At 39.8% G+C, this 28,000-nt stretch overlaps 1 protein-coding gene across 1 annotated transcript in view; it reads right to left on the reverse strand.

Annotated features, from left to right (window-relative positions):
- Nucleotides 1-28,000, reverse strand: part of TIAM2 (TIAM Rac1 associated GEF 2) — a 90,151-nt gene that overhangs the window by 16,697 nt on the left and 45,454 nt on the right. Inside the window, exon 14 of the mRNA XM_088519601.1 lies at nt 15,488-15,591. Within this exon, the coding sequence (XP_088375727.1) occupies nt 15,488-15,591 (104 nt within the window). The remainder of the gene's footprint in view (nt 1-15,487; nt 15,592-28,000) is intronic.

The raw sequence follows: 28,000 nt of genomic DNA on the forward strand, positions 1-28,000 counted from the left end.
CATAGAGTCGAGCACCTTAGTGCCAGGAACGGTTCTGCATGCCTGATCCAAGCCCATGTCACACGCTGAGGTACCTCTCAACCCTACTGCTGATGACTTGTAATGTTATGAACTTCAGATGCTCCTGAACATGGCAACACTTTTTTCTCCTGCAAGTCTAGCATTAAGAATCCTGTCCCTTTCCTGCAGCGCTGCTTGCGCGCTCTGATCCTCTCCCACAGCCTGTGTCGTTCTCTCTGAGGGAGGTTGTGCAACATCCAGCCCTGCTTCTCATTCCTGGTACCAACTACAGTATTTATACTGGTGTTTAAGCAAATATTAAACGCTACTTGGGAGAGAAGTAGTTCACATTCATTCCTACACACTACACAGCCAAGACAGATGTAAGATTACATTTCTTACATCTTGTGTACACTGTATACAAAGTACACAAAGCATACAGTGGTTCTGGTTCAATAATCCCTTTTTTTTGTGAGAAACTTTATAACAAGGATTTTTTTTCTTCTGTATTTTTCTTTTTTTTCTTCCCCTCTTTTGTCCACGTTTCTTCTCAAAGCTCTCTTACCATCCAGTTTGGAATCTCTAATTGCTAATTTGAATGGCAGAGTTGGGAGAAAAATCTGAAGCTTATACAGATACTGTCTTGCCTTCTAAAAAAACAGAAGGACATACAGAAGCAGCCTTAAGAAACCCTACACATCCCTACATGTTTCCAACTTAGGTCCCACATCATTCTGAATGCAGCATGCCCTGGAAATGAAGAATTGCTTACAGTAACTTTAGAATGGAAATTATGCTCCACGTAATTGTCAAGCTCACCTACAGCTGTCAAAGACCACAGTTGTGCTTCTTCTTGTAAGACAGAGATGGATCATGTCCCATTTCCAATAATTCTCCTGAGAAAAATGCTAGAGACTATTCCTCTAAAGTGAACAAAGGAAATGCTTACTAGGAACCTCTCGATGGTTTTCTTTGCTCCTTGTACACAAGCATATCATCATCTGAGGCCATGCTATCCCCAGTAGAGTTAAATATCTCCATAAAATTAATTGGGGAGAGAGTAGAAGACATTAATCAGCAGTAGTTAAGCATTAGCACCACAATTTCACAGCTACCCTGTGACTTCCTGCCAAAGGATACTGACTGAGCATAAATGGTGCACAAGGTTAATTAGTGTTACAGTCTCTCTGCTCACTGCAGTTTATTTTACTGTCTCTCATTTATACACCCCATGTACTCCACCAGCCTACTGGGGCTTGTTTGAAAAACTCAAGGCTTAACTCTTCAGCATAACAAAAATTCCTTGGGAAGATGAAAATTATGTCTGTCCTTTGATTAGGTTTCAGATTCTGGTACTCTTGATAGGACATTGACCACATCTACGAGGACATCACTAAAAATCTGAATTCTTTATCAAAAGGAAGCATGCTGATAAGGCATACTGCAGAAACAGATTAGTCCCATCTCTTTTTAAAAGTCCTGTTTCTCTGCTCTGTCTGATATAGGTATTTTCAGGAAATAAGACTGAATGCACCTGTCAACAGAAGAAATATGATTACATGGGATTTTGAGAAATGAACAATGGTCAGAGACCTTTTTGCATCTCTCACACTGTGAAAAAGGAAAGCCTTTTGAGATGTCCATCATTTTTCTTTTGTATGAGAAAGCAGTTCTCTCCTGAACAAAGGCAGGTCTAGCAGCCATGCCTCTGTGCGTGTATTTCTGTCACTCTATGGACCTCCTGCTCTCCTCTTCAGTCTGGGAAATATACTGAAACCAATAGAAAGTTGAACTAGGAAGTTGCAGGTCTTAGCTTCCCTAAGGACCACTCAAAAAAGTCCATAAAATTCTGAGGTCTGTACTAGTGATAAAGCACATGCACTGCTAAATTGTTTATTCAGACTGAAAAAGGTCAACTCCTTTTTACTGAAAACTACCATGTGGGATTTTCACCATAGCTATTTGAGAAATACTGAGCCTCAGGCAACAGAAGTAAAAATACTAGAAACTCTGTCATCACTGGACCTACCTTTTGGTCACTTGACTGAGCCCCTCCTTTTTTCATTCTTTCAGTCTTTTTTTTTTTTTTTTTTTTTAAAGATGAAAATCTAGTTTTACTTCAAAACCACTGAGAACACAAAACTGAACACGGCTGAAAATTTTAGGATCTGTTTTGCTTAGCTGTGTTTCTTGCATGACTTCAATTACAATGTTTAAAATATTGCTAAAACATTGCTAAATATTGCTAATTTATTTAAAATGCAAATTCACAACCTGGCTTGTATCCATAAAACTATTTATGCTTAGCAATGGAGAAACAACCCTTCTATGGTACCATAATTATGGCACATTATGAAGAGCAGCCCTACCAGCTCTAACAGAAGAGTCATATCAGACAATACGAGAAGAGCTAAGGACAAAATTTTCTTTCAGTAAAAAAATACTCCCATTAGAGATTTTTTTTCCCTCCTAAACCTTCTGCTATTTCTTCTTCTTTAAAGGAAACATCATAATTCTTTGTTCTGCCTTTTGTAAATGAAAAATGTTCATTTACATTAGTAATGAAGTCTGTTGTGTTCCGGTAACAAAATTCATTTGATGAATTAAAAGTTCAATAAGATGACAGCTTGAGGAGCTAATAACTCCTTCCTGACCAAGGAGATCAAGATCTGAAAGAAAATTGAACACTTGGCTCTGTAAAACAACTCAGATGCAACCCAACTAACTTAATCCAACCTATTAATCTAAATTTTATGTAGGAAAATCTTCACTCTCTCTCTTCCTAGAGATGTAACTATCTTTCTCCTTGACCATACAGAAGGAACCTCTGGTGACTTAGGCGGTTAACTGAAACACCTGCTTATAGACCTAGTCCGGCAAACTGGAGCTGGGCTCAAGGAGCTGCATGAACCATGTTGCATGGACCAGCAGGTCCTGGTGAAAGCATAGCTGCTGTGCTCAATTTCTCTGAAAATCAACTACCCACCTAATCCAATGCATATCAAAGTCAAAGGCAAACAGAAATCATTTTCCACCATGGAAGGTTAAATTCTAAATAAGAAATGAAAAAATGAGCAAAAAGAGCTTAAAAAAGTAAATAATGTGAGTAACTCTTGACAGCCCAAAGCAAATAAAGGAGACTTCTGTTGGGCAACATTAAAGCACACTTTGCCCAAAGCCTAATCTTATCAAAGTGTTGTCATTCTCTCCTTCACCCTCTCTTTGCCCCAATATAGTCAGTCTTTACACAGAAAGTTGATTCCTACTCTACTGCTACATCACAACTTAGTCACTTACAGCCTTCTTATGTTCCCCAAACAGTTCACTGACTGTAGCCTTAATTTTCTCCACCCTTTTTTCACAATCCTGAATTGTTTGTCAGATAGAAGAGGTAAAACACTGATGCTGCAGCTACTTCCAATTTTTACTGAAGAATCTTTGTTAAAACCATTCATACTTCTCGCCAGGATCTAGACCACCCTTGGCCCTTTCCCTGACCACAGAGTGTGTTTGCTCACAGAGAGCAGCCCACCGCAAACCGCGAACCACCTTTCCTCCCCATCCCAAACCTCAAAAAAGCCCACACCTTTTCCAATGCTGGTGTAAAGTCATCCACTGAGCTCATGTTACCAGAACCCGACTATTTCATTACCACGCCGCAATGGTGCCTATTTATCAAGCGCCAAGAGCCCGTCACGTTTGCACCCCTCAGCCACCCTAGTTGAACCACCCCCCGGCGCGCTAGGCCCAGCTCACCACGGAGAGCATCCTGTGCAGCGAGCCGCAGGCGGCCGCTGCCTGCTGCTGCGTTTTGCGCGCCAGCGCTAAGCTCCTTGCTCTGGTTTTGCTCCTCCTGAAGGCCGGCATCGCGGCTTGCAGGTGCAAACTCCGCCAACGGTAAAGGCCCCTCCACAGGCTGTCCCGGGGAAGCAGGTCTCGCCCTCACACACCTCGCTCCACGCTCGGCTGGGGCGCACCGGCGTGCAGAGGCAGGAGGTATTTTGAATATCTCCTGAAAATCTAAGACACTGTCAACGTCTCAGTTTAACTGGGCTATGGGAGCACAGGCAGGAGAAAATGCCTCCTTTTATTACTATAAATGCAATGAAAAAATGCCAGGTGAGAAGGTATTTTTAAAAATAGCTTAAGGTAAGCCAATGCATGACAAAAACGTAGCTACAGCAAGAGAACGTGGGTTTTAAAGAGCAAACCTCCCCAGAAATGCACCTTCCTCAGTGCCCGTGAAATTCACTGCATAAACAAAACGTCAGGTGCTTTGAGAAAATTAGCCAAATACCTAAAAATATCTAGAGGGTGCTGACTGCCCTGAAGGTCAACGCGAATTATCAGTGCTACGGATGCTCCGTCAAGGATATTCACCACTTAATGCTGTGGCGCACAAATGCATTTAGAGCGATAAAATGGAAAACAAACAGGCAGCTCTCTGGATGCTTTGTTTACATAATTGTGCTCGTCCTTTGTTTGAACTTTCCATTTGCAATTACATCAATAAAAAGAAATTTAAACTGCGCTCATTAATAAATTCAAGCTTGAAAGTTCCAGTCCCCATGCTGACACATTTACACAAATACAGCACATCTACAAATACATTGTTCAAAAAAAAAAATCTTTAAATAAAACATTACAGGACATTACACCATAGAGCTGCAGGGTTAGAACACTGATAAGCAATTCATTAGTAAAGCAAGAGCTGCATCAGAGGAATAATAAATGTAATAACCCCCACGTTCCCTCTCTTTTAGTGCTTTTAGAGTGCAGTGATGTTGAGGTATAAGGCTTCATTAACACTGCCCTTTCCATCAGCAATACCATTCTAAAACTTGCCAATCCTTTCCTTGAACCCAAACGATATACCAAGCACTGCCTTTGGATACATGGGCTACTTCCACAGGTTTCAAGGATATTCATCTTCCTATAAGTAAGGAAATAATGTAGCCCTCTCCTTTAATTACTGCAATTAAACTTCCATCCATCTCTTTACAAATCATTAGTGCAGCCTGACAGCTCAGCAATTGCCAAACCATAAAGCTCAGATGCTAAGCAGCAATCTAGCAGATCAACGACAACCCTGGATCCCTGAAATAACAGGCCACTGAGAACGCAGGTAGAAGGCATAAAAGTAGTAGGAACCTGCTGTTTAGCTGGTAGACTAGTCTAGCAGACCCTAGGCACCCACAGACCAAGACTGAAAATAAAAAGAAATAGTCTCTAAAAGTAAAACATTTAAAAGACAGCACATGCACTTGAAAAATCCCATAAGCCATCAGCTCCATGTTTATTAGAGTACAAATGTACAGGCCAAAAAGGTCCTGCTTCTGCATTTTCCATCAGCATGAGTCACAGCAACTTCAAGCTCCACTGTTTTAATAGCTGTGTATTAAAAGCATCGCTCATGCACTGGGACCGGAAAAAAGGCTGCTAAAATGTTGGTCCAAGCAGCATCGTCAATCCTGATGAAAAACAATCACAGGCATTTTAATTCCATATTAGGAAGTTACTCTACCCCAGATTTGCTAATTAAGCTTGAGTTATTAGCTAACCATACGTCAGCTGAAAGATGTTACCAATTAGGTTTTTTTAATTGTGTATTCATTAGGGAAAGACCACAATGTTTAGTAATACTTCCGACTCTTACCGAGTTGCTCGGATAAATCTAGAAAGAAAAGAAAACAAAAAGAAGAAGAAAAAAAAAACAACTAAAGCAAACCAAACATTTCTTCAGTATTTCTTTTTCTTTAGACGTGCACAACAGTAGAGTCCTCCTCAAGGATAGATCTCCTAAGTAAAATGTACATCTAAAATAATTGATCACCTTGAAATGCTTTTACAATGACTGGAAAAAATGGCATGCTTTTGTTGTTTGCTCCCGTGTGCTCCAAGTAACACACTTTTCCCTGTAGAGCCATCTGTTTTTCATCTTTCCATTTTAGTGGCACTGGGCTTGATAGTCACCATAACAGCAACATCCTTCGTGCTACAGGCTTCCCGCTATTGTTCCGATGTGTCTAGGTGGGCTTATCTGAGAGAGTTTGCTTCCCATCCGGCGGTGGCCCTTCATGCACGAAGGCAAAAGGCTAAATTTGCTCTGTTGGTATGTAACTTGAATCAAAGGAAACGGTGGTTTGCCTTTGAGTGGCTTTGGGCACTCACGAGCTAATTTATAACATCGGTCTGGACGACGAATGAAAGAGGAGCAGAGTTTGTGTACAGAGGATGCACGAATATGTAAGTGTGAGCCTGCACATGCAGGTACAACACGCACAGGCTCAGCCTGTCCGAAGTGAGCTCTGTTATACGAGTGGTCTCTAGGCATTAGAAATTTATGCTTAACCCTGTCTCCAGATTTCTGGGTTAATTTGAGGAGTCTATCTTATTTTTTATATACGTGAGTGGATTATTCAAATTTTTCCGAATGCTTTTCTATTAAGCTTATTATACTAATAACATGCTTTATGTCTTCAAATGTTATTTTCAAAAAATAATTTGCCACAGTGAAAACATCTACTTTAACTACAACACTAAAAAACAGAGTTATCATTCTGAACGTTTAAACAAAATGAAACCTTACTTAATTTTTAAATTTTTGTAGCCTAAAATACTGTTTTTAGCATTCTCACCCAAAGAGTTTTATGCTGAATGCAAAACTTTTCCTGAATGCTGAGTTAGAAACTATGGCAACTGAGACATTAATCTTTCCAGTTGCATTCATCCTTCACAGCATATTTTGGCAATGAGCATTCGTTAGAGTTGGAGAGGTTAACCCTTATCTTTTCCTATTAATAACATGATACAATTTAAATGCTAAAATATGCACTTATCACACTGTAAATACAAAGACCCAATGGAATCCACACCAACCTTTCTCTTGGCTTTTTCTTGCTGTTTTGATAGAATAATTATGATGTGAATAACGGTCTAAGTCCAGGCTGCAGTATCTGCTTGCCTGCAGATTTTTGCACTTTTGGCATCGCACCTTTGGCCATTTATGTTCCTAATCACATGAAACAGGGATCAAAGCCTAATCAGCGTATGAGGAAACTCAGGACACAGTTTTTGTCTGGGATCCTCTACTGCAAGTTCCCGCCGTGCACAGTGACCTTGTGGGGGCAGCGTTGCTGTAGCTGCTGGGCACATCACAGGCCTAGGCACGAGCTTAAATCTTTCTGCACTGCAAGGCCAAATGTGTGTGTTCCTGCAGCCACTCTAAGTGAATAGTATCTCAGTCTTAAGCAAAATAAATAATATACAGCTGGCAAAGAGGTTATCCACTTCCTCAAGCCTGTCAGAAGCGCGATTAGATATCCCTGCCTTTGATTTCCGTTGGAAATGCTGCCGTGACATCCTGCACTGCGGGTTGCCTTTGGAGGCCTAAGGTGACAGACTCTGCTGCAGCTTCCTGTTCTTCGCCAGGGAGGTTACAAGCATCTCCAGGGATGATGCTAACAACATCTTACTGCGGGGAAGCAGTACTCCTATCACAGGCTTTTCTCTTCACCTGCAAGTAAGCCACACAGATTTTTTTTTTCCCAGAAGAGCACAAAAATAAAGCTGTTTTGTAATTCAGCCCTCAACGACTTCCTTCACTTGCAAGCAATGACACAACAGAACTTTTTCTCCTTATTCTGCCCCTTTCTCCATTGGTGAACTGTCACAGTACTTCTGAGGGGATGTTTCCTTCACAACAAATACCACCGTGGCCCAAAAAAACCCAGCATCTCAATGCAGTTGGGTTGCAGTTGTCGTTGCACAACATGGCACGACACAAGTTTGCACCTCCGCATGTAAGAACTGCAGACAGCTATTGCATTACCTCTTTCCTCTCCTGTGTCTCTGATATGACATATGTAGCAATCCCTCTGGACCTGAGCTTGGGTCCAGCTACAGGCTTCATTCCAGAGGTAGCATTTCTTTATACTTTCTATTTCATAGCTACAAAGCTCATATTGTTAGCCAAGATCAGCAATAGCTGTATTTGAACTTTAGACCATTAATACACAGGTTCTGATATGTTTTAAGAAATGCGTTATCAATGCAACAGTGTAAGATCCAAGTCTTGGATTAGGAAATGTTTATTGATAATTTTATAGCAAGCTTTCTGTAACCATGTGCATCAATTCTGCTGTTTCCTCTGCAAAATGGAATAAAAGCCAGGAACCTAAAGGAATTAGCAAAACTCCTATAGACTTCTAACAGGCTAAAGGTGTGCTCATATCATTGATCAGTGCGGCTCAAAACACGCATGCTGGCAGCACCAGTAGAGTTTCCTGCAGCTCCCTACTGCTGGAGCCAACAGTAGGAGTTTGACTTCCCTCACACTGGACTGTCTTCAAGGGTCGCACAAAAATGAACTCCCCAATGGGCTATTCCACACTTTCAATGCAAAATTGTACCTCCCAGGCACAACAGACTCAAGGAAAACCACTGCTGATGAACGTGCTATTTCCTGCATTAGCTCTTATACTCCCTGAACGCATCCTATATCTGGAATGAAACAACACTTGAATTGCAGAGAAGTAGGGAGGGCTTGGAGTTAAGTGGAGTTCATCACTTAAATCCCTTTCCTACACACAGCAGAACAAAGATGTTAATTGCTAACTACTCCCCAAGCTTTTGGGTCTCATCAACTGCTAAAGAGAAGTTTTCAAGATTAAAATAGAGAAAATATCCTTAATGTCCTATGGATGGTGAGTAAACCTTCAGGCAGACAGTTCTCTTGCAATTAATGACATGCTGTGCAAGTGTGAACTGCCTGGGCACGGCAAAAGAGAGCTAATAAGAAGCTATCACCATGATCATTATTTAATTGGATTGCCTCCATGCATAAAATAGGTTTAGGGTCATCTGGGCAAACCAGTCTTTTCTCTTCCTATTTTACTTTCCTCAGAGGGATCTCTGTCTCTGTCACAGTTCTGCTCATTCTGCTTGGTTTTCTTTCAATTCAACTCAACAATTAGCATCCACATGATCAGTAATAGCATTTGCTTTCCAAGATATTTACAAATTTTGCTTAACAAAATCACTCCCCCATACACTTCCTTGCCACCCATCACATTTCTTTAAAGATTAATGTTCTTTACGGATGTTTTAGGGGTAGGAATCACTAGCTGACTAGCAAGAAAGTATGCCATTTATGCCAAATAGAAATACGTCTCTAAAAACCACCAGACATGCTGAACATATGTACACAGCCACAACAACCTAAATGCGATCAAAACACACTTTGTACTTGTCAGTTTTGAGTTTTTATGCACCTTATACTGCAGATCTTCCTTATAACTCAGGAAATTTTAACCTTCCCATCCAAAAATCATACTGGGAAAATTTGAGTTTGTTGAGGGAAGAGCAAAAAGCACTTCTTGACATTTACCCATTGCAAAAGTTCAAATTAAAAGACAGTCTCCCACTGCTTATATGTACTCTTTTAGAGTGATGATCTCTATCTCTGTTCTGTTGAATGAGTGCCTTCACCAGATTAAAATAAATAAATGATCTACCGGAAAAGTGAAACAACAGAATACATGGAACTACATCCACTGAATGGTGCCAACAGAAGACTGTTGCTTGCACCTAGGATAATGGTATCCCAGACTATTCCACAGAACTTCTTCCAGATCACATGTTTATACACTCTTTTCTAGGGAATGAATTAGAGAAGCATATCATTCCTACTGCTCATTTGCTTTCTTCTGAAAAATAAAATAACATTCCTATTTTTCAGAAACATTAAATAATCTTCTAAGATTAGAGTACATGAGCACTGATTATCAACTGCTTTGACATTCACTATTCCACAAAAAAAAAACCTTTTTGCCCCTTTTCTCCCTCCTAAAAGAACCCAAAATGCATTCTTTTCTATAATAATTGAGTATTCAGCTGGACTCACAATGGAAGGCACATTCTTTCATTCAGGTTTGAGTTCAGCCCAACACATAGGTACCTTAGGATTTTTTTTAAAAATTACTTCGCCTAGATGAGAATTAATGTCTGTAGCTTCAAAGGGCTTCCTAATGAAAGAGTTTCGGCATAAGTTTTAGCCAGTTTGAAGAGAAAACATGAGTTTCTTCAACTTCTGAAGAGCATCCCTCCAGTACAGGGTTATGCTGTGTATTCAAGAAGCCAAAAACATATATGTAAAAATTGTTCAAAATATTAGCTGATTTTCATTACAGAAATGCCTATTGTGAAATCAACCAACACATAACACCAAGATATCCCTTTTGAAATTCTGTTTTGCAGCTGTGGAAAGCAGTGCTCCCAGCAGCTCATGGTGGAGGTGGTTGGTGGCGCAGTGGTGGAGGGCAGGCTTTGCCTTCTGACCCAGCCTCTGCCTCTAAAGATTACACAGCTCAGGCAAAGTGCAAATCAGACGTTCAATCATGCAGGCATTTCAGATGGGTTAGAAGAGAAAAAAAAAAAGTCATCAGTTATCCAGATTAGGAATATTTCCACAGTTGGCATCTTAAGAATGGCTAGCAAGACTGTATTCCTAGCCCAGAAAAATAAGGGGACATGGGGAGGCCAAAATCAAATTTCTCACTATGCTCCCTGGCATGTAGCATTCATAAACTCATCCACCTCTCATTACACCTGCAAAGGTCCCCTGGGAAATAATGGGCTGTCCAAAACTGGCATCATAATAAGACAGCTTCAAAAACACGGAAAGGAGGATATGACACTACCCAGGCCACTAGCGTGTCCAAAAGTAGACTTCTGAAATGCAGAAGTATATGCAATTTTTCTTTTTCTGCTTTAACTATCTCTAGACCTATAGAATAAAAGCATGGACATTTCCAGTTGGGTCAATACACTGACCCATACCTCCTCTATGAAAAAAATGGTATTTTTGATGGAAATACTCCACCCTATTAGGAAATGCCAGTTTCTCCTTGCAAAAGGTGCTAGGCGTTCTGCTGACAATACTTGTGTCAGGTTATTCATTTCCTCACCCAATCAGGAGAATGTGAAAACCGGTAGAATAGAGTAGAGAAGGGGCAAGCTAAAATAATCTGAATCAGCCCATTATCAGAAAAGGCATTCAATGATTTTTAACCAGCATTTCTGTTCATAGCATTAAAAATGCTGCTCTAAAAAAGGAAAGTTATTTTTCACCCTCTGCTATGTGTGGACTATTATCTTTTTTTTTTTTTTTTCTGGAGGCAATGGAGATAGACTTGTACTAATGCAGACACTAGAATATGACCAATAATCTGCTCTGAGCGCAGATTAACTGTATCCAGAAGCCTTAGCAAAGAGAAGGCAATTTCTAAGAGTCTCTCATACCCAATGTATTTGTAGTATCATTTTTTTTCCTTTTGAATGGTACATACCACTTCTAAACTTTATCAAGTTAAACTTGTCGGGCATTATGCAGAAAGCAAAAATCTTGTCGCCATTCAAATTTTCTCCTCACATGAGCTTCTGTTTTTGCATCTGCAATGCTAATTTTCGAAGATTTCAACATAAAACCATTCTGCACTCATTGACTATTTTTACCATGATTAAAGCATCAAAATAGCTATTTTGGGGGGGATTTCTTAATCATGTGAAACTGTATCTTTTCATAAAGAACTGTATGATATGCCTGAGAATATACAGTAACATTATTTCAAACATTAGTAGCTTACTGTATTTGTTTTGTTATAATCTGTAAAATATTCATAATGAAAATGTGTCTTCCCTTTCACACAGATGCATTTATATGAACATCCTTCTTTTCTTCTGTTCAAATTTAATTTCATTTGGGAAATACTGATCTCTGATGATACTCAAAAGATTTAGAGCAGCTGAAAGTCAAATCACAGCAGTATTATGAGAAACCCTTAGAACAGAATTGAATTATACAGTAAAAATTCATCTCTGCGCTGTAATAATACTGAAAATACAAAGTAAACACAAGCAAGTTAGTAACGCAATACTTAACTTCTTGACAAAAGAAACTAAAGAAGAAAAGAGAAGAAACTAGAGAAGAAAAGATACTGACCGGTATTTAATACAGCTTGCATTTAGAAATTGTAGCTAAATGAAAAGTTCCATTTTGTATTCAGCTTTCTGCTTCTGTAATGCTTGATTCTTGGCAACTGTCAATATCAGCATTTATCTAAGCACCAGGAGCACAGACAATTAGTTCTCAAAATCATTAAAACTCAGTTAAACCTAACTGCATTGACAGGCATATTGCAATCTCAGATTTCCACACCCACGTAGTGCAGAAATAACAATTGCAAGGGCTACAAGTCACTGCCACGTAAACAATATTTTAACACAGTTTGAAAACATATTGAAGCAGAATATTTTGGAAGGATGACATCTGTCCTGGTTTAAAAAAAAAAGTCAAAGGAGGTTTTCTTTAAAGATATAAACGGGGCGTCTCAGAAACTATGGACCTGACAAAACTGCTGAGCATCTGGAAAGGATCGTTCCTGGAGTTCATGTGTTGTTTTTACAACTTCAGGAACAGTTTCCATTCTGGACTGAAATAATCCTTTATCACACTTCTAATTCATTAGTTAGATCTAAAATGAAAGACAAACAAAAATATCCTGAATTCATTCATTTCTTGGACGATAAAAAGAATGAATGGATGAATGAATGAGTGAATGCATGCTGAAATGTAGTACACATGAAACAAAATACCTATTCTTTTCAAATTAGCAGGCACTTCTCAAACACCTCAGTGTGCTTACAATTAAGATGATGTTTAACTCGGTATAAAATGAAGAGGATAGGAGTGAAAAACAACAACAAAAATATTTCAAATGAGAAAAAAAAAATATAGGAAACAAACATGCAACTATTACAGCAAAAGCTTTAAGATTGTTTTTTTTTTTTTTTACTTACATGTTATAAGGCAAAAAAAAAAAAAAAAATCAAACTTCAAAGGAGTCTGTTCCCTCAGAGCCAAGTGATTATATCTACAGCTGCTGTCAACTGGGAAATGAGCGTCTCTAGCTGTCTCTCCCCCGAAATAATCCCCAACTGCCTGTTGTTCCAAGCTGCGCTCAGGACCTCTCAGCGCCACCAACGTCTTCCTCGCAGCAGGGTAGCTACAGCTCTGCTCTCCCCCATACTCCTGTGACATTGCGTAACGCTGAGGTGGCTGCACGAGCTTCCACCACAGGCAGGCACCAAGTTAGCACATGCAGGAAACAGAAGGCAAAGGAAAAAAGAAAAAAAAAAAAAAAAAAACCCCTCTCACAACACAACAGATGCTATACTCTTTGAGGCTGCAAAATTTCCTCAAACTAGTTTTTATTAGCAATAGCTATTGTTCATCTGGTGAGCACTCCCAAATCACAGCTACAAAAACAGAAATCATTTAAGTTCTTTTTATAACCAATCACCGGAGCACAGAGTATACACCACTTTCTAAATTTACTGTGTATTTTTTTTTTTGAATTCTGCATTTATTGGAGAAATCAAAAGGGTCAGACAAAGAGCTCTGACAGTAATAGGCACCCTCCAGCAGAAAGACAGCAACCAATTACAAACCATTTGCAGAAATTGTAGAGCTGTCGCAGACTCGTTTACAGCTGTAGTTCAAGCCTAACTGCCTCTGACTGCCAAACCGCTTTTCCTCTTGCACATAGAAAACTAGGACAGCTTCAGAGAGTTTCTGGCAAAATGATACAAGCAGACCTGCATGCCAACCCAAGAACTGTACTGCAATATGGAATGGGCAGTTATTTTAAGAAATTGTGCACAATATATTACTACTGATAGGACACATTGGAGACTGGGGAGGCCAGGGAACAAATCTGTATGTTTTCCCCTTTTGGGAGTACAATTGCAGCATATAATTTACAGTAGTGTCAGAGCAATAGCTACTGTAAATTAATTTTTCCTCTGTGTACTTAGGTACCACCATGCTCTCTCCAGTTCTCTATCATCTAGTGTATTTGAGACAAACAACCAGGAATAACTTTGGCAAACAAAACCTTGCTTTTCCTACTAAAGCTAAGCTAAAACACAAAAATCTCTCCCCTCTAGCCAGCTGGGAGCTCAGTGGTGCACATCCCTGCAGTGCACTCAAGGCAGCGTGCCCAGGGGCGAGCGGGTGCCCTGAGCCCAAGGAAATGCCCACGGATCCTCACTGAACACCGGAGTGCACCTCAGGTGGCCAGGTCCTCCTGCGCTCAGCCCAGGACCGATCTTGTGTTGGTTTCTCATGAAGAGGGATGCTTTGACCACAGAATATGACGTATTTTCCTAAAACAGCACAGTACAGAAACCCACATTACGCCTTCAAAGGAACAAGGTGTTTGGAGGAGACAAATCCAGTCTATAAATCCAGTTTATTCCTTATTGGCTGCAAAGATTCTGTGGGAGTATAACAGATACAGACCGTCTCTGTGGGAAGCCCCTAAAGGGCTAAAGGTCCACAGTCACTGGAGAAACCACATTGAACTATATTGAACTGAAGGGGATTACAGAAAAATTCCCAAAGTAGAAGAGCACTGGATCTTCAGTGTAGGTATGGCACAATATTTCTTCTTCACTCTTTCTTCTTCACAGTTTTTACATTCTGCCTTATCCTTTATCCTTTGATCATCCTTTTAGCTGATTACTTTGTACAACCTAGTGCATATGGTAATAACATGCAGACCATATAAGCAGGACCATAAAAACCTGTAACTTAATTTCTGCAACCCAAAGGTGCAACGTGTTATCACACATCTGCTTTGAGATACAACCAGCTCATCAACAGAAGTACCAAAAAAAATCGTTTGCCAAAAGGCAATGCCAAGTAAAACCACAGCCACACACAGGAAAACATTATTGCAGACTTGAGCAATAAGGACAGGAAAAAAAAAAAAAAAAAAAAAAAAGGTCATTTCATGAGCAATGCTATCAAAAGTGGACACTAATTTAGGGGGTCCCTGCCTCTGTCTCCAAAGTCCTGATCTAAGGAAATTCTGTATATCCATCACTGCAGCTGAAGCTGAATGGTATCCAGATACACATAAAGATTCTCCAAATTGGCCTGCACAAATCACTGGGCACTCAAGCCCCAAACTGCTCAAACTCTGTAGTGCCATCAAAATACAGTAACATGTAAGTGTTGCTATGTCACTGCATTCTTAATATCATTAACGGAAAGGTCAAAATCTTAACAAGTCACAAAAGTATCTGCAAACAGAACTAAGCAAACCGAAACAGCTAAAAAGCAGCAGCAGCTTTATAGTTCTGTCAAGAACTCGCTTGAAGTAACCCATACAAACGACTTAGATAATTTCCACCTATTTGCCATCTGCTCCTACCACAGGGCTGTTGGAAATACAGCAGCTGGTCCTTAGATCCTGGACTGACCTCAGGTTAGTAAAATACTAAGGGAAGCTATAAATATGCATTTGAATTTTTACCAAAATTGTGCCATATATTAAAATTTCCCTCAAAATAACAGAGTGTTATCACTAATCCAACACTGTCTTTTTAATTATTATGATTTTTACATCAAACACGTTCTTACCCTGAAAGGTGGATCAGCCTTTTCCCGGTGAGGTACTTGGTCCAGGGTGCCATCAGTACTGCTTCTTTTCAAGCTGGCCGTGACATCAGGCACATTGCTAAAATCTGCATTTGAAAGAAAAAAATAATAATTTAGATAGGATAGGAAGAGAAAAAGTATTTGCTTTTGTTTTTTTTTCCAAGGTACAATAGAATTGATATAGGGAGAAGGAAAGAATACAAAATCCTCACTTCCTCCTGAATATAATATAGCAAGAGTCAGAACAAAGAGAAACGATTCAGGCTGTGCATGGAAATTCTGCTGTCAAAACAGCAGCTGGATATGTAACACCATCTAACACCACCATGAAGCAAAGTGCGTACTGGATTTACAAAAATAAACTGAACGTTCTTGCTTTCGGCGTGCTTTCAAACGTGGCATTATCTACAGTGAGCTCACTTTGTGTGAGAAGAACTAAATGCACTCCGTTCTTCCCCTTGGATGAGCGTGCTGTGACATGACTTAGTCCTGAGCCTCTTAAAAAGAATTCTGCCTTGGAACAAATACCACAGTCCATAATGTTGACAAATCTCTTATTGTCATTACCAGTTTACCAATTTTGCTAAGTTTGCAGCACACGTATGTACAACCTGGGACAATTCAAAAACCACAGTAGGTGGTTTTTAGTGTCCACTGCCTCACTCTGCCTATTGACAGATCATAGAAATCAATAATATTTACAGGTAAAGTCAAGATATATTGAACAATGCTGGACACTTATTTAAAGAGTACTAAACCTTCTCTTCCCACCTCTTCAACTGACTACTTAAAAAAGTATACAGATGGCTATATGGAACTTCTACTTAAAGTCTTAGAAGAATACTCCTCTGATTCTGGCTCTGCAGGAATATCAGTCCAAGTAGCTGAAAATCTAAGGCAGCCACCAAAAAACCAATGAAGACTGTTAACAACCTCATATTGAAGAACAGTACTAAATTAAGGAATTTTGAATTTTCTGATGTGTTCTCTATTTTCTAAGCCTCTATGGTATAATTCACATCACGTTCTCATACATTCTTTGAACCGCTACAAATGCTAGACTTAACTTTTAAGTGAAAACTGAGATTTCCATTTCATCACTGACTTCAGAAACTGAGGCTGTTATGGAAATAAATACTGCTTGCCTTGCAGGCAAATCCTGTGACCTAGCAATAATAAAACTGAGAGGGGCAGCAGTACCCCACCACCTGAGTGTTCAAGCCCTGAAGCTCGTGTTTTGTTTTAATTTTTCATCTGAGCCAGTTGCTGTTTCCTCTCTGTCCTGTTGCTTTGATGGAGAGCTAGTGATTGAAATTCCCTTTCCTAGCTAGCTCAGAGATCTCTCTGCAGTCACGGCCCAGCCTCCGCATTTCATTCTTCAAATCTGACTGAGGATGGGGCAAAGGGTGCTGGCCTCCTGTCCCTGCATGAGTTCACAACCATGGACCAGACCATGGACAGAAAAGGATACTTCATAGCCAGTGAAGAACATTCCTGGGAAGACAAAACATGGCAGCAATTAGCACTTCACAGGAAAACCAGAGAGAAAGAAGTCTTTCTCTGTGATTGATGGGAGGAAGTAACTCAGCATAATGTCATCTTGGTATTTTCCCATGTGTTATTAAGAGGAAGTTTAACATCAAGGTTGACACTTTTCCCCCTAGATGTCACAGGTTTGGTTACTCCAACATTCACCCATCCATTTGTGCCTTTTCCTCCTAGGGTGAGGTGTGGTTCAACATTTAGGTATCATTCAGTACTCCAGCAGTTACCACCTTTGCAGATCTATCACATTTTACACAACTCTCCCAAACAGCCACCCATCATCTTTAAGAGCTTAGCAACAAGGGTATCCTTTCCAGCATTTATTTATGCTTTCACCCTTCTTTTCCACCATACATGATTGAATAATTTTCTGCTGACCTCCTCACTTTTAAATTAATTTTGATCTTCTCTTCTTGTATAGGTCCACATGAATGTTTACTGCCTTTCGCCACTATCAACCCTTTGGTTCACAAAAGGTGAGCCAACCTCTAATAAGATTTTCTTTCAGGGGTGAGGCAACGCCATTCTCCTTCTGTAATCTCTTTACTGGTCTCCTGCACTTTAATACACCTCTTGTTCCTCTCACCTCCAACCAAGACAAACCTAAGACAGATTACACAGTAGCAAAGAGGATCTACAATTTGATCGCTGGTGACTATCTAATGAGAACAAAACTATGTCATTTCTCTGATTTTATTAAGTAGCCGTTAAACTTAGTGGTCCTTTGAAGAACATGAAGTAAAACTTAGATAAGCAACACCGAAGTACCTGACTACCTTAAGTAAGCAGAAGATATAAGTGTGAGACACATACAAAAGGGAAAACAACCAGCAGATAACACAAATAGAACAAATTAGGAAAACAACACCCAAAGTAGGTAAAGTTTGATATCACTTGGTCCAGATGATCCATCTTTTCCTCCCTTCATCCTCATCTTTGTTTTTAATTTGTAGTCTCTAGGACTGTAAGAGATCGGTCTATATAATCTTGTGCATTTTTACAGTATTTGCTATTGGCACAATCTGTTTCTTATTGTAGTTAGGGCAACCAACAGTAAACGTCAGTTTAAAAAGTATTAACTAAAAAAGCAATACAGAAGAGATCCAAGGTGAAAAATGACATCCTACTGCATGTCGTATGCCAAACTAACACTGGGAAGGAAGGAAGGAAGGAAGTATGGCTTGTTGATCAGCCTAGCATCCATATCCTGTCTCCCTTTCCTCCTTTTACTATGAAAGCATATTTCCTTTGGATTTGCTCCTTTAAGCCATCAAAACTATTCCCAAAGAACAGACAGTCAACAACATCAGCTGCATAGTTAAAAATCTCCACACATTTCCATTGCATCCCTCTAACCCACACAAAGAAAATGATTATTACCTTGTAATAGGCAAGAACAGGAACACAGCAGCAAATTCAGCACTGAGATTCTCACTACTTGTAGCGTTAAATTGAAGAAGAATAACCAAACCATACAAACTATTTTCTTCAAACACTCAGATTGGGTTTGTCTCAGCAAGTGAATTTGCACCAGCAAAGACAATCTGAACTAGCAGTATGAAATTTATCCTGTAAGACTGGGCAATCACTGTCCCTTCAAGCAAAACTAGAATGAAAACTGTAAAGAGTGCCCATCCAATTAAGAGAAATGTCACAGCAATGAGAGTACAGAAATCATTTCAGCATATAACATTATGGAGCTTAGTTGGAAATGACTCCAGAAAAAGTATGAAAGTGGATACACATTCCTTAAAAATCATCAAAACATTATGATAACTCAGTAAGTCTTGATAATTTTTTTTTTCTCTAATCACCTTTAACATTACTTACCTGACTACAATTACATTACTGACTAGTTGTATTGGCTACTTTGCTGGGAAATATACTGAGCATTGTAATATCTGGCATAGTAGTAGTGCTGGTACACCATGGTAGAGCAGGATCCCATGGCTAGGTCTGTCTACACAGCTCCACATTACATTTATCTTATCAACATATTTGTGATAATTCTATCACAAGGAAAAAAGGACTGAATATGGATTAAACAAACAAAACCTTAAAAAAAATCTTAAAATCTTGTAATATAATTTTTATCTGCTACAGCACACATCTTTAAATGCAAACCTCTGTTGTTTATATACACAGAGTCAGCTTAAATGCATATGATTTCCATCCAGGAAGGACAGGGACTTCAGAAGGTTCTTTTTTTAAAAGCAAACAGCAGTTTCTTTAAACTAAAATACAATGCCACCTTGTTTCTAGGTAGGAGGGTAGCAATCTCCCTTATATGCCAAAACTCTTAGGGAAGTATGGGGACAAAAAGCCACTGTGTGAAAAGGTTAACTACATCACAGTGTGTACCAAACTGTGTGCTTTGGTTCTAGTAACTAGTGACAATCAACTAAGAACCTACCCAGCACCTTCAAGTAGCAACATCTTCACCAGGGGAAAAAAGGTGTGGAGCATGCTTCAGGATCCGCACCAAAAAATGCAAACGCTCGGAGGAGTGTCCTTCCTAATGACATTACTTCTGCTCCCTTATGTCTTGCGGGCAGGCAGATACATAACTCAATCATTCAAGAGAAATGCTCATGTAACCACTAAAACGGGAAGTACGCTTCCCTAAGTCATGCTCCTCACTACTAGTTACTCAGTTTAAAAGAGGGCATGTAGCGCACAGACGGGGCAGTCGGTGAGAAAAACAAACGCACGCAGCATGTCCGAAAGCGCTGAACGCCTACGGAAACGTCCCGCACGCGGGCTGTGATGCGATACACGTACAACTGGCCGACAGGGAAGTTATTCAAGCGTCTGGGAGTGAGGAGGTTCAATGGAAACACATCCTCAACAGATGTGTGAGACAATAGTAATCTGTGCTATAATCCTGGCCAAGAAACCAAAGGAAATCAACTGGAATATATCAATATTAACCATCTGGCAATTCATTTACTATAAAGAAGCCATCAACAAATGCAAATGTCACTTATCATCTTCTACTGTTTAATTAAAGAAGAAGCCTTAATTACTTTCTAGTCTGTGCTGCCGTTACTTCTATAGCCACTCACTGCAAACAAAGGGCAAGATTATCATGAAGAGCAAAGAGCAGCTAAGAGTCTTGTTTGTTTTATAATACTTTAGGACTTCTGTTTTACATTTTTCTCACCAATTTTAAAAATATCAAATGCTCATCACAAGCATCAGGTGTTATCGGATGTCAAGCACTATGTAGGTGGTGTAACCACCCTCTCGTTCCAAGTACAAAAAGAAGGTGTGTTTCCACCTGTCACTCTACTGAACAATAAATTGCATTTATATATATATATATATATATATATATATATATTTCTAGCTCTGTATGAGCAGACGACACAGCAAAATTGGATGCACCCAGTCTCTCACTCCAAGACATACTAGAAGTGTTGCAGAGGCACTTCTCATTTTCAGTTTTGGGCAGCAGCAGCAGTTCTACGCATCACTTAATAAATATCGTCAGCAAGTAAAGAAGCACTTTGACAGAAAAGAGCAGTCCTGGCTTTGGTTAAATATTTTTTAAAAAAAGTATGGTGACTACACCAAGGTGGCAAGTAAGTTTCATATTCTGTGACATTTCTGAGTTTTCATGAACTGCTGGCTTTGTATCAGAATTAAACCTTTTTTCCTCCCTCCCCCCCCCAAAAAAAAAATGAAGAAAGAGACAACAGAGCAAAAAGAAATAACTTGATACCAGGATATTCATCCATGATTTTGGAAAAAGAGATGAAGTCTCCTGCTCAGTCAGATTCAGGCAAGGAAACTAAACCTGGGTCTCTATTGTCAGAGTGGCTTGATTAAGATCTTATAACTGCTGAGATGTGACTCCTTTATGGTATTCTAAAGTCCATGGCAAAGCTAGTCCCACAGGATGTGAGTAACCCAGTCCAAACTTTTCCACCAATATCTGAACATACACACAAGCAGATGAGCTTAAACAGGAAAAAAAGAGAGTCAGGAGAGCAATTAATGATTAAAAACAACCCTGTTTGCAGTAGGTGCAAAAATAAAATAGAAAGGGCACTGATTAAATGTGCTGATCATTCAACATTAACACATACCATTAACTAAGAGCATGACTGGACTAGCATGAAACAGATGTAGGACAACCTTGAAGATGGAGTCAGTCCCAAGATAAAATTCAACAGGACAACATTTCAGGGTCTAATACAAACAATTCATTCTATAAGTTGTGGCTTATCAGTTGGAAACACAAAAGAATGAAAACTACAGAGAAATGGGTAAAATGCATAGTTCTGAGCTAAAGCTGCTTAAACAAAGGTCAAAACTGGTACAGGCCAAATAGTTACAAAACTGGCCAGGAATATATGATGGATTTGGTCTAGTTTGTAAAAGACAAATACTCAGTTCTCTGATCCGGGTACTTATTTTTAAACAGTGGCACTGTCTGGTGATTTCAGACAGATGTTGCAAAATAGCAACAAACTAAATGAAAATTTGTTTCTGTGGAGCTAATATGAATTCTATATTATAATCCATAATTAGGAGGAATTAAGAGGCAGTGGCCATCCTAACGGAAAGAATGCATTACTTGATCGGCTCCCTTGTGTTATTGGCAGTATCTAGAGCACTAGCTTTAGCGTGCAGGATACTTCTTCTCTGTAGATTCTTCCATTACAGAGTTTCCATAACATAGACGTGAGAAATTATGTTTGGGCAATGAGGCTAAGTCAGGTGCTTAAATGCAGAAAACTACATTTTTTACTGGTGTGTAAATTCTCCACATCAATAAGTAAATTATGACAAGATGCAGTACCCATTTCTTCTGGCTGGTATTGCTATCAGGAGTAAGGTAAGTTTCCAAGAGATCACAACAAATGTTTTTAAAATCCCTGGAGTAAATAATACCAAGGCCTGAGCCAAATCCCAGGAAGGTACAGAGCCCTGGTGGTCTTAATTCCTTTAGACTTACTGAAAACCAGGGAGTGGTAGATAAAGCATTCCAACATTGCCTGGAGACAAACAATATCAGCAGGGTGAACTCTAACAAGGTCTCCCTTGGAGACTCGCATTCTTATTTAACTTCAGTTAAACAGTTCAGCCTGGCAGATTGCATGCATGTGTTGACTTCTCTTGCTTTGATAAAACTAAATATATAAAGGTTTTCTACATTATCTCATCTTCTGTAATGAAGTTGAAGAAAAAAAGCACATACGCACTCTCTTTGGTATTCTTTTCTGAAAGTCTTCAAGAAATTTCTTTTTTAAAAAGAAGCTGCTGATCTGAAAGAATCTACAGAATGGCTTGCAAGAGTCATTCTCATAATCTTTAAAAAAGGTGCCAATTTTCACAAGAGGGCTATAAAGATGCTCTGGGTTCACTAATTTAATTTGAAGAACTTTTACCAGAATGAGACCTTCGCATTCTTTGGTTCAGGTCAGCTCCAGGATCAGCTCCGTGGAAGGGACACCCTGCTGCTGTTCCCCTGCACACAGCCCAGGCAATCTGTGCAGCCCTTCCAATTTCTAAGGCTTCACAGAAAAACTTCAGTTAGAAAGAAGAAAAACAAGAATGCTCTGGGAAAAAATGGCAAATTCCTAGGTAAAATTCAGTAGACAATTTGGCTGTAGTAACTGTTCCACAATTGCCATTCGTGTTGGAGAAATTGCTAGTAAAAATGAGGCAGCTCTAGATAACAACGGGGGTTGGTAAAGTTTGGTAGAAATGTTTAGCAGAGTCCAAAAGCAGACTGGAGTTGCAGTTAGTTGACCCAGAGTTTCCATCATGAAGTAAGGAAGTCTAGAAAGACCCATAGTCTGCATGCAGATTGTTCTTTTATACAGATCTCACGTGGAAGCAAATTATTCATCCCCAAAACCTTTTTTGGCTATAGAAGAATGATGATGATGTTAGTGATAAGTCACGTGGAAAAAAATTTGGGAGTCAGTAACACAAAAATGGTCCATCTCAAGTGACATGCAGACAGCTAATTTCCACCTAGGAAGACTGCATTGGAAAGTCCTGCTTTACCTCAACTTCATAATTTATTTTCTTTGCAGAACACAGCAGAAGAAAAAATCCGCACTCTCATATCCCATCATTACAAGACTCAGTATATGCAAAAAAACTTGCTACAGATAAGCATTATTTGCAGTGAGAGCTTACAGCTACATTAGAATTCTACACCAAAAGCTTTTACCATGAAGTTTCTGCACAAAAGAAGCAGATCCAAGGCAAGGCAGTTAGGCAGGCAACCTGCTTGCAGCCAGCTACGTGCATCATCCCTTGAAATATGTCATATTTTCCACCACTTCAAGCTGAAAGCCAAAGCAATTTGTTGCAGCTTTTACTGAAGTCTGAATGTGGGCAAGTGACATAGATAGCACGGATCATTAGGGTAGACCCTTATTAATCTCCAGATAAATTTTATAGAATGATGGGGATGCTCATGTCAGCTCAATTTAATGATTTAAAGGAAAATTTAAGCAAGCTTTTAATTTCTGCACAGTGTCAGTTCATTTTCCGCCCCCCCCTCACTCCCAGACAGACAACTTAAGCACTCAAACTCCCATACAGAGCTAAATTCAAAACAATGTGCAGGCAGTAACTGCGAAGCTGTTCCTTTTCCCTTGGTATTTTGCAGTGGTTTACAGCTCTTATACTGCTTTTACCAAAAGTTCAAAAGTAGTAAGATAGTAAATTTATGACCAAGTCAAGACTTCCTCTTTTTGTCTAAGAAATTTTCAAGGGATTTTTTTCTTGAAAGCTTTTATCCTAACCTCAGAAACTGATTAGTTTGAATTCCCATTGCTAAATTAGCATGACTTAAATCTCTTATTAGCATACTATGGAGAAGCTTCATTTTTTAAAAAACTAAAACCAACCCTATTAGAGAAACACACTAGATAAAAATGACAGGCACTTCCATCTCCATGTGAGGAAGAACTTCTTTACTTGGAGGAGACAGAGCCCTGAAACAGGCTGCCCAGAGAGGCTGTGGAGTCTCCTTCTCTGGAGATCTTCCAAACCCGCCTGGATGCCACCCTGTGCCACGTGCTCTAGGTATCCCCTGCTGGATCAGTGGGGTTGGACTGGATGACCTCCAGAGGTCCCTTCCAATATCAACCATTCTGTGATTCTGTGATTCAGGTGATTTTATCTCTGTGAGACATTTTGGATTTTATCACTTGGTTGTCCAAGTCATTTTGTAGCTTAAGCTGGTGCTGCCTGGTTGGGGCATTCTCTGCTTAGCTTCATAGCAGTAACAATTGATTCTTTGGAGTTAGCTAAAAACTTCATTCAGAGATTCATTCAAGATGTTGCATCTGGAAAAAAAATATAATACAGCTGTCATAACATCAGTCTTCCTAGATAGGGTTCTTAAAAACAGAATTAATAGATGCTTGTCACTGACAAGTCTAATTGTTACCCAACAAGGAATGCAGTTACTGGCCAGACAATAAGTTTCCATTCAGAACCTTTCTCATCCAGGTGTTCTGTCTTCAGGGAACAAATGATCAAACACCAGAAGGTGCTCTGTACACCTGGATCTGATTCCTTTGTTCCTGTCCTCCAGTGAGGAAAGAGATATTTCTTCTTTAAATATTCCACATTTTCTTGTTTAGAAAATGACAGTATGTTCATGCAAATATTCTTGGGTTGTACAGCCTGTTTAAGCCATGTTGGACCACATGCTGAACGGTGGCTTAGCTCCAATCAACCACCTACTTCTGCAAGTGTGACTTTCTGTAGGCTGCTTTTTATGCTCACTTTTCATTAATTTTTTCAAATATCTGCAGAAACGTCCATTTTGAAGTTAGAGCAGAATCCTTTAGGTCTCTTGGGAGTTCTTTTGCTGGTCAGCTGCTGGTTATGAAATAGTTGATTCATTCTATAATTCAGTAATCAATAGGCTGTACAAATCAGCAACAGGAAATAGCTGCCTACACTTGTGTAGCAATGCTTGATTACCCCCTGCACCTCACTGATACGTTTTTCTAGGGTTATTTAACTTGCTATTTTTTTTTCTGTCAAAGTACCTGTCAGAATTTTCATTTTTAAGCTTAGCACTGAATGATAACTTCCCAAATTGTTATCTGAATATATTCATTTAAGCAAATAGCAAATGCCTTCTTAGGCATTAGATGATGCCTTCTTCTCACAGAAGAACAATATAAGCTGTATCTAGTACATCGTACTCCATTGTGAACTATCCCCTTTAATGGAGTACTTCAAGCCACTTGTGGTATTTTATGGCTAATAGCCGTTATGTCTAACTATTGACATTAGTTAGACAAGATGAGGGGGAGTTCTGGGAAAGGGGAGAAGAGTCTCACGAAGCTTCAGGAATGGATAGTTACCCGCACTTTGGAAAACTCGGTAACAAAAGCTTGCCCTGCACCAGGTATCATCTTAGCAGCACCTTTTTTCCTCCATCTTGGGCACAAAAGTAATGAAAACAAAAGGTAAAAGGGGAAAAGAATTTGTTACTTCACAGTTTAGCAAGAATTTGTGGCTAGCTTAGGCAGTTAGTTTTTACAATTACTCAATCTACGTTACCTCTGTGAAACACAGGACACCATCTGCTGTTTGGTATGCTTGAAATTTTGCCAACAATCCCAGTCTACAACTTTAACATTATTAATAAATCTCCTTGCTGCTTGTACTGTCACTCTACAGGATTTAGCAGGACGGAGTGGCATGCTTTACACCTATGTGTTGTCTCTGATACAGAAGGTGCAACTCCACAGGGTTTCATGGACTTGACATCAGAAAGAAACACACGGGCCCACTGGCTTCACAGGGACTAAATCATGGCAATGTTTAGGGGAACAGAACAGACCGCTCCTTCCATAAAAAAGCGCAATGAAGAGTACTTCCATTCTGTAGTATAAACAGTCTTCTAATCTGCAGTGTATGCATTTAGCAGGAAGCAAACCGGACAGTTTGTCAAGAGCCAGCAAGAACTCATTAAACCACCGCTCTTGGGAAATATTCCATATTACACAATGTGCAGCAGGCAGCAAGTCCTCCTATAGATCCAGTTTCTGAGGAGGCGGTGGTTTCTTCGAGTTAAAATCTACAAATCTACACAACTATAGTCCATGCTACTGCCAAAGGCCAAAACATTTATTTTCACAGTAGCATAAGACAGTGCAGACACATGTGCATTAATGGTTCAAGGAAAAAAAAAAAAAAAAAAGGACTGGAAGCCAGTGAACAGTTTTTGAGTTCACTTTGACAAAAGGTCACATTCCATCTTACTATATTTACCAAACAAAAAATAGCTTTCTGCTGAAGTAAATACAGTAACAAGGGGGGGGTAAAAAAAAAAAAAAAAAAAAAAAAACAACCCTGGTAAAGTCATTGATCATCCAATAGCCAGCCATGCCACAAAGAAAACTGTATTGCTACACTAAAACTCTATACTGTTTTTTCTAGCTTGTTGCCTCAACTCCATGCAAAGCTACCGCATATCTATTATTAGAGCCAACAGGCCGGTGACAGCAATGCCTGCACTTAGTAAAACCAACCTATCTTCCTCACAGATCAGGTCCCACTTCTAAAACGAGTGTGGGTATTCTTATGACTAAGGATGCTAAGAAGCAATACTCACCTCTGCAGCCTTCAAAATAGTTTTATGTGAAATGATAAGACTTCTTTGATACCTGGCACACAGAACCTGACTTTAATTGCTCACATTCATGGGGCAATGAAGGCCTTACCCAACACCAGGATGAGTGCAGGATGATGCACCCAGGAAGTGCAACCAAACAAACAGAGCATGATTTGGGAAGGAATATAACTAGAGGTTATTTAAGAAAGGTTTTCTAGCTTTGTTTATGAAATGCTTGAAATATTAGAACATGTTTAAGAAATATTTTATGGATACACACTTTGTGACATGAAAAAAGCTGGTTGGCTGTAGAGCCAATCTATAACTACCCTTTTCCTCTCTAAATTTATGTGCAATGGGATCTGATAGAAGCTGAATAGAACAAAGTTTACTTTGCTTTATTGAAAAGCTGCCAGTAGCAATGAAGTCTTCTAGAGGCACAGAAATCAGCTACCTGCTTATTTTAAATAGAGCCTGGAACTGAACACAAACAATTGGTAATATTACTACTTGTTTAAAGGAACTTTAGGCCGAGCAAAATTAAACCTGTGACAAACTGATGTGCCTTGTTTCTAAATGCGCTTACTAAGATTAAAAACAAAAGTGGCTTTTTTTTTTTCTTAGTAAACAAAAGTGTCATTTCTCATGTGAGGTTCAAACCACAGATCTTCCTGCAGCAGTTGCATTTTTCATAAAAGTCTCAATTTAAAGTATACTGGGTGCTGAAGTACCACTGCTCCTCTCCAGCACATTTCATAACTGCTTGTCAGATTTCATCAAGTCTGACTTTCACACTCTTGCTCCAGGCATGCTTTATACGAAAAGAAATCGCTTTATCATGAGCCACTCAACCAGGCACATCCCAAGAAAACTCTGCCACCCCGGCGTCCGGCTGTGCTCCTGAGAGGTGGGAAGGCACAAGGCAAATCCCGTAGTCCAAAGCAGTTAGCCAGGAGTGCTGGCAGAAAAGGCCAGCCATAGAAGAGCTTGCTGCCACTGAAGGTAACTTGCCTTTCTGCCACCTTTGCCCCCACGAACTGTCGTGCTCCTAGCTGCAGTTCTGCTGCTTACCTGGCTCTGCCCTTCGTCACACCTCCGCGCCGGCCAGTTCGACTCACTGAGTGTGCAGGAAAGTTGCCGGGGGGTTGGGGGCAGAAATAAACAAGTTGAAGAATTTTCTCCCCAACCTGTGAGCACGATGACCTCATGCAGGGCTAGAGGGGAGGGAGCAGGGTTGCGTGTGGAGGGAAGGGTGAGCAGAAGAGGTGCAGGGGAGGAGGAGCAAGCGCCTTCCCCTCCTCTGAAGAACCGCACTGCGAGGTGCCCTTCACTGCACCGCACCT

This window comes from Tinamus guttatus, unplaced genomic scaffold (assembly GCF_059628265.1).
Source record: "Tinamus guttatus ecotype Peru unplaced genomic scaffold, ASM5962826v1 Tinamus_guttatus_pri_ptg000063l, whole genome shotgun sequence".
NCBI classification, from domain to species: Eukaryota; Metazoa; Chordata; class Aves; order Tinamiformes; family Tinamidae; genus Tinamus; species Tinamus guttatus.